Genomic DNA, 8,083 nt, shown 5'->3' with positions numbered 1-8,083 from the left:
CCTAGGTCGGTTGAACCGTCATAATTAGCAGCGAGGGTAGGCAGATTGAGCTTTTTGGGAAGCACAGCCCTCGCGATCCTTTCGACGAATGGTGACTCTGCATAACCGTCTGGATGCTCCACGATGCTTGGCGTCGGAGCCCCGGGGAGCTGGGACATGAGCCTCATTAAGCGCTTATTCTGCTTTTCGATCTGGACCATGCGCTTCGCCATGAGATTCGATTCTCCTTCGCCTTGATCGTTTTCTTCATTGATTAAGGGATCTTCATCCTCGGGCTCTTCGTCATTCTCAGGCTCCTCACTATCTGATTCAGAAAGGTTCCCCATGAAAGGGATGTCGTTCAGGTTAGCGCGACGTCGGACCTTCGAAGCTTTAGACGACGCTAACTCTTCCTGCAATTTCTGGATTCTCTCCTGCGACATCGTGAAGTCGGTTGCTAGCCGCTCATTGGCTTGCTTCATTTCGAGCATTCTGCTCTCATCTGTTCATATTGTCTCTGCATTTCCTCGAGGTTAGGTGTTTCTCCCATTTGATGGATTTTGAACAGTAGATGGTCTGGTTATGCCCCACGGTCGGCGCCAAATTATTTAAGCTAAAATTTATCACTTACAACGAAATTAAAGTTTGGGACGATTTAACCAGATTATGTTTAGGACAATGTGACAAAAGAATGCAAAGGTGATCAAAGGGGATAAACACACAAAAATGGTGACACGGAAAACCCCAATGAAGATGGGTAAAAACTGTGGGTGGATGGAGATCCACCAAACTAATATGGTTCACTGTCTTTCTTAGTGACTGACCGTCGTTACAAGAATATTATTTTCTCTCTAGTTTTCTTCCAATTATGTTGCGTAAAAAACTCGTCAATGACCTCTCTCTCCCTTTTATATGCCTTCTTTTTTCTCTTGGCTTTTTCTCAATGAATACAAAAATGAATTCACTAATTATTACATTGATTTTAGCGCTTCAATCATGGGAGATCTTCTCCATTTATGCTACAACGTCATGATCCTTGCTCTTTAACGGCTGAATTTATGCCTCATTACACTCCTTCCTTATTTAGCTGGACCGTTACCACTTAATGCTATGCTCCAATCTCGCGTCCTTCGCTGTGTCTTCAAGTCATAATTACTAAGTCATCACGTCAGATGGCATCATGTCATCAAGTTATCACGTCATTGGGTCAGTGTCATCCTGTCAAAAAATTCAGCCATAACATACACTTAGAACCTTGTTGAATGTGGTTGGAGATACTTGTAAAAGAAGATATATAATTCAAGATATTCATGCTCAAAATGTTGCTCGAGCCTTAGAAATGGGTGAACTCGAAACAGGGTCGGGAATAAATCAAAAACTTGGTTTGAAAAGACACGGTGACGCTCATTGGGGTTCTCACTATAAAACTCTACAAAAAGTCATGAACTTGTTTCCTACAATTGTTTGTCATGATTTGAAAGATTGGTTCAAATGTCGATGATAAGACAAAAGCTCAAGGTGTTGTGCTCTGATTTTTTATGGCACAATTAATGTCTACAATATTTGGGTACACTAATGAATTGTGTATTGCTTTACAAAGAAAAGATCAAGACATTGGTAATGACATGAGGCTCCCCATTCAACAAACAAATAAGAATGAAGAGTATTGTAAAAAAATGAGAGATGGTGGGTCGGAGATTCATTTGAGTAAGGTTACCTCATTTTGCAATAAACATGTCATTATTGTTCCCAACATGGAAGATAATTACATTCATCAAGGAAGATCAAAACGTATTGTTAAATAAGTGATATATTTTCATCATTTTCAGGTGGAAGTGTTCACAGAAGTAATCGATCTACAACTTCAAGAACTTAACAACCGTTTTGATGAGGTTAATATGGAGTTGCTTAAATGCATATCTTGCTTATGTCTTAGAGATGGATGCTCTTCTTTCAACAATGAAAAGTCAATTAAACTTGACACTCTTTATCCTTCCGAATTTAAAACTAGTGATTTGGATGCTCTTGATTGTCAACTTGATGTATTCATGGAAGATATGCGAGATGACAATGGTGAATCACTAGTGGAAAAATGAAGAAGGGCTGCGCTGAAAAAGGCCTGTAGGGCTGCACTTTTTAACAGCAGCCCTTTCAGTAGCAGCCCTTCACTTAGGGCTGCGCTAGAAAAGCGCAGCCCTTAAGCTAGCAGGGCTGCGCTATTTAGGAAAAAGCGCAGCCCTTCTAGCTTAGAAGGGCTGCGCTAGTTAGGAAAAAGCGCAGCCCTTCTGAGCTAGAAGGGCTGCGCTTTTTCCTAACTAGCGCAACCCTTCCTACCAAAAAAAAAAAAATTTTTTTTTTTTACATTTTTTTACTCATAATCTCACATTTTCAGAAATTAAACAGAAGAGAAGAGAAACGAAACAAAAATGAAAATTCTAAACCCAAAAAAAAAAAAAAGAATGAAACGAAAATGAAAAAAAGAACAAAAACCAATACAAGAAATTATAGATCTGAAAATACAAGAACATTAATCAAAACAAAGATAAAATACAAGAACATTAATCAAAACAAAGAGAAGTATACAAGAACATTAATCAAAACAAAGAGAAGTATACAAGAACATTAATCAAAATATATAAACAAAGAGAAGTATACAAGAACATTATAGATCTGAAATACAAGAACTACCTCGAAACATTAACCTAATAATGTTTAAATACATAAAACAAAACCCTAATACATAATTTAAGGGGAAAAAAAATTTCGAAAAAACTTAAAATGCCTATTTGGAGGCTTAAACGAACTCGGATGGCTTAAAAGCCTAAACGTCACGGCACAGCGGTGAGTTTGACTCGTTGGCTCGTTCCACTTCCGAAAAGGTATACAATAGGCAATCGGACTCCGTCGACATGTTTAGTGCAAATCATTTCAGGTTTTTGTCGCAAATGTTTATGGGAGTTTCTGAGAGAAGAGAGGATGAGAGAGAAGGAGGAAAGGAATAATGAGGGACGTGAGAGAGGAGAGAGAATGAGGGATAATATATTTGACGAATCCCGCTTAATATTTGAAGCCTGCGAACTTTTTTATTTCAAATATTTTTCCGGAAGGGCTGCGCTTTTTTTAAAAAGCGCAGCCCTACATAGCAGAAGGGCTGCGCTTTTCCTAAAAGTGCAGCCCTACTAGGTGAAGGGTTGCGCGTTTAGGAAAAAGCGCAGCCCTTCACTAGTAGGGCTGTGCTTTTACGAAAAGCGCAGCCCTTTCTGTTTTTTCCCCTAGTGAATTCCAAAATGTCAATAATCTTTCTTCCCTTTCAATGAAGTTTGTTGAAACAAATAGAAATGAAGCTTATCCACTTGTATTTTTTCTCATCAAGTTGATGTTGATTCTTCCGATTGTTATTGTAAGTGTGAAAAGAGTATTTTCGAAAATGACTTACATAAAAAGTAAGTTGTGAAATAACATGGGTGATCAATTCTTGAATGATTGTTTAGTCACTTTTCTAGAGAAAGAAGTGTTTCTTCACGTTTTCGATCATGATATTATTGATCGTTTACAAAAAATGAAGACTCGTTGAATGCACTTGTAATTTTATTTATTTATTTATGTAATAATTTCTTAGTTTAGGATGTATGACAATAAATATTAGACAACGTTTTTTTGCGTTGTAAAATTTTTAATATTGAATATCTTTTGTCTTTTGTGTGCCTCCCGATTTTGAAATCCTTGCTTCGCCACTAGATTGGATAGTCAATGTAAGTCATTCAGTTGATTCATGTTTGCATATAGATACTTGTAGTAATTCTGCTTTACACACTATTATTGTAGCTGATGCGTTAGAAGTTGATCCCGTGCGGAGGATCTTCTAATCTTATTTCTTTTTACTTTTATTGTATGGGGGCTGACTAAGTTCCATACCGGTCTACCTAGACCAATAAGCAGTGTCATGGTCAACATGCCTACTACAGAACTGTTGACTTCGTCATACCGGTTCCATTAAGATACCTGGACGGTATCCCTCACCGGGCCATTATTCATGGGCCTGAGCTTGATCCAGTTTCTATCTACATTCGTTTACGGGCCTAAGGATAAAACTTCAATAGAGGATAAAAGTATATCCTAAAGGAATATTACAGCGTCCAACCAATAGGAGCAGAGTCCTACCTCAACAAGGACTCCTGCCGGCTCCTATAAATACCCCATTGATCTGAGTCACAAGGTACGTTCACAATCATAATCATACTCCACTTGAGAGCTACCGGTTTACCTATTACTGACTTAGGCATCGGAGGGTGTTCCTCGGATCAACCCCCGAGCTAGTTTACGTGTTTTCTCTTGCAGGAAATCAAACCGGCTCACTTACCAAGGACATACCGGTTCACATCCTCATATTTATTCCATATCAGAACATTTATAAATAAAGAATGGTGCAATGTAAAAAAAGGAGTAGCACGGAGAAAACAGAAAACACATACTGGAGTGGAAACCATCTTCAAGAGTCTAGAAAGATTAGTCTGAAAACTCGATGTTAAGATTCATGGCATTATAAGAAATCAAACTAATATGGGTAACATAGAATCAGTACCACCAGGTTCAGTTTTCCCTCATTAACGGAAAATTCCATTCTACATCCAGCTTTATAATAAAGAATATAAATATAATCATGTGAAACACTTTTTTGTTATTTCACCAATAAATACCGAGAAGTGTGTAGAAAGAAATCAGCATATAATGAAATGATTTGAATGCCCTGCACTTTACACAACAGGGTATTATTGTATGAATTCGTATGAAGAACAACAATTCTCAAATGCTACAACAATTTCAATTTACTTCACTTTGTGATGTATAAATTGAAGAAAAATAGAAACAAGAAGAGCAAAATGGCAAGTTAATGTACAAGAGGCTCAGGATACATATACAGTTGTAACTTGTAATCACGCTATACTCCACCAAAAGCTTCCATGTAATTTTCTTTTGATTTATGTAACATCAGATTTCACCAACAACTACACCATTAATCCTTCCCTTACAATCTGCTCCAGTGAATCAGCTATCGCTCTCATTGTAGGCCGGTCATTTAAATTTTCTCGAACTGCAGACTCTGCTATATCAGCTAGCTTAAGCAATGGCTCAACGTTTCTTGGGAGAGCCACATACCTGTCGATGAGAGCAGCCGCCTTCCCTCTTCGTATGAGGGGAACTGCCCACTCAACAATATTTGGAGGTGAGTAATCCACATCGTATGCTTTCCTTCCACTAAGAATCTCTAGCAAAACTATCCCAAAATTGTAAACATCATTCTTCAAATCATCACTAACATCTTTTTCATTGAGATTAGAGCAGCCGAAATCTGAAATCCTCGCTCCCCAATCAGAATCTAAAAGTATGTTTGATGTCTTGACATCCCTATGAACAACTGGAGGATTAGCCTCCATGTGAAGGTACTCAAGTCCTTTTGCAGCTTGCATTGCGATCCTCAACCTGAGAGTCCAACTAAGAGAGGAGAGACCACCATGAAGATGATCGTGCAAAGTTCCGTGGCCCATGTATTCATAAACAAGCAGCCTCTCCCCCATCTCCATACAATAACCCAACAAGTTTACTATATTGCAATGCCTCATATTGCAAAGGATCTCCAACTCCGTCTCAAACTCCCTGATGTTGGTGTGAATTATAGTAGCCGCATTTGCTCTTTTAACTGCTACTTGTTGACCATCTGGGAGTACGGCTCTATACACAAATCCGTAGCTCCCTCTTCCTAGCTCATTAAATTCCTTGAACCCATTTGTAGCATCTTTCAGCTCTGAGAGCCGGTAAATCTGTGCTTCCCCGGGACATTGTGCAACTAGCATAGGGGGATCAGTATCAGCATTTGCATCAGACTCCGGATCCTTTTTGCCAATACATGATCTAAACTGCTTCGTTGGTCCATCTTTTGCTTTGAAGAAGTATAAATAAGGGAAAAGACACCAACCAATCAATATCAATAAAAAACCTGCAATAGATGGTCCCAATATGAGAATGATCTTTTGCATCTGATGTTGATGCCTCCGCTTCATTTCTACTTGGGCAAGCCCACAAACATCCCAACACGAGCTATTTTGGCAAAGAGAACAAGAGGTACATATTCTGTCTGCATTTTCGGTACATGGACTAGACAAAAAATACCCAGATGAGCAATTAGTCCCACAAGATGAACAAATATGCAAATCTTTTCGTATGCAAACATTAGTCAACTCAGGCTCATTAAGAGCACTCGCATTGAAGGCAAACTCACCAATGTTGCAATCCGTGGGAGTACATAACCCAGGACTCGAAAGCTGCAAAGGAGGATTATATTCAGAAGGTGTACTAGTCTCATTAACAAACCAACAATCAAGAACCAAATCTTCTTCTCTTATTCCACAAGCAGCCACATCCGATGTAGCAATCGCGTAAAACCCAGAACTCTTTGGTATTGATGAAGAGTTGAAACCCCCCCAACACTCAACCACATGAGTATCAGCTCTAATCCCACAAAAATGGCGTGAACCGCCTGTCAAAGAAACGAATCGAACCCGAGATGGGGGATCAGAATATGAATCATTCTTACCCCAACATTTGACTTCACCAGAAAGTTGTATAATCCCACATAAACTCTTCCTACTAGAAGTTAATGCAGCAAAATTATCTGAAATCTTAGAAATCCCCAAACTAGCTGAACTCGGTCCCCAACAAAAAAGCAACTCTTGTTTTGCAACAACCCCACAACTAAACCCATCTCCAGAAACAATACTCTTAAACTGTACATTACTAACATACTGATCATAAAACAGAGCACTCTGCTTTGAAGTCAACTTATTCAAACTTGAACCATCATCAACAATATCCCAACAATCAACTACACCCGAACCGTTATCCGAGTAGTAATTACCTCTAATAGCACAAACATGATTTCTACCAGCAGCAATGTGGGAGTAACTATTGTTACTGTAAAAGGATGGCACAAGATCATTACCTGTACCATTAGAATCCCAACAGTATGCTAGCGAGTTATTCGCTGTAATACCACACATAAATCCTTGGCCACCAGAGAGAGCGGCCATAGGAGGGATAGTGGTGAAATTCTCCGAGGTCTTCTCTGGTGACATACCCCAGCATATGATTGCTTGTTTGCCGCTAGCATCTATGGCACAGAAGAAGGAATCATCACCGCCAAAAGCAGCAGAGATGGGACCCATGGATCCGAACCCATATGCAGAAATGGCAACAGAGAGAAAGAGGAAGAACACAGAGGAAAGAGACAGCATAGCTTCGTTGGATTTTTGGGGGGCTTTCTGGGTGTGTTTGTTGTGGCCTTTCTGGGTTGTTTTGTGGGGTTGAGAACATGGAGTGAGCAGACTGTGAGATTTAGTATGATACTTTTTTTGTACTTCGTTCTTTTATAATTGCAACGTTTGGACTTTTTTATAAATGTAATAATTGCAACATTTCGACTTTTATAGGTGCATGTTCGGATGCGAACATGGACTAATGGAGTGAGGAGAGAGAAAGAGAGTGAGACAGAGTGTGAGATTTAGGAGGATATATTTTGTATTATTTTAATGAAGGTGATGTTTAGTTGGTGTTGAAGAATTGGCGACGGGGAGTGAAGAATGGGGGAATTTTGATAGCGAAGCAACGTGGGGATCCGCCATTTTTACGGCCTTCTACTGAAGACCGTTGAGAAACTGCGAACTGCGAAGTGTGACTGTGAGTTGTGACAGCTCCCCTTGAGTAGTTTACCTGCTGCTGTTTACTGCAAACATCAGAAAAAGTTTAATTTTTCTCGGCAGTTGGGATGATGATATCCTCATCATTTAAAAAGTTATTGGGATGATATCCTCGTCATTTTAATAGTATTGGGATGATAATTGATCTCTCAATTCGTCATGATTATAGACACTAGTAATTGAAATATTTTCAGATATATTTTTGAGATATTTGGACAAACTTTGATGAAGGATTTATGTCCTCGACTTAAATGCAATTACTAATATATAATGGATCGTATTATAGAGATAATAAGTTCGTGATATTGGGTCGTCTATACGTCTTGCTAGAGAAAGCTATAGAACTTCGGATT

At 39.0% G+C, this 8,083-nt stretch overlaps 1 protein-coding gene across 1 annotated transcript; it reads right to left on the bottom strand.

Moving 5' to 3' along the window:
• Positions 1 to 4,640: 4,640 nt before the first annotated feature.
• LOC104885333 (serine/threonine-protein kinase-like protein CCR1) lies at positions 4,641 to 7,819 on the bottom strand. The gene has a single exon (XM_010670027.4). It carries the CDS (start codon positions 7,266 to 7,268, stop codon positions 4,986 to 4,988), a length of 2,283 nt encoding a protein of 760 aa, XP_010668329.1. The 5' UTR covers positions 7,269 to 7,819; the 3' UTR covers positions 4,641 to 4,985.
• Positions 7,820 to 8,083: the final 264 nt, after the last annotated feature.

The sequence above is a fragment of the Beta vulgaris genome, chromosome 7 (genome assembly GCF_026745355.1).
Source record: "Beta vulgaris subsp. vulgaris cultivar EL10 chromosome 7, EL10.2, whole genome shotgun sequence".
NCBI lineage: Eukaryota > Viridiplantae > Streptophyta > Magnoliopsida > Caryophyllales > Amaranthaceae > Beta > Beta vulgaris.
The sequence above is the reverse complement of the archived record's forward strand: the minus strand, read 5'-3'. Positions and strand labels throughout refer to the sequence as shown.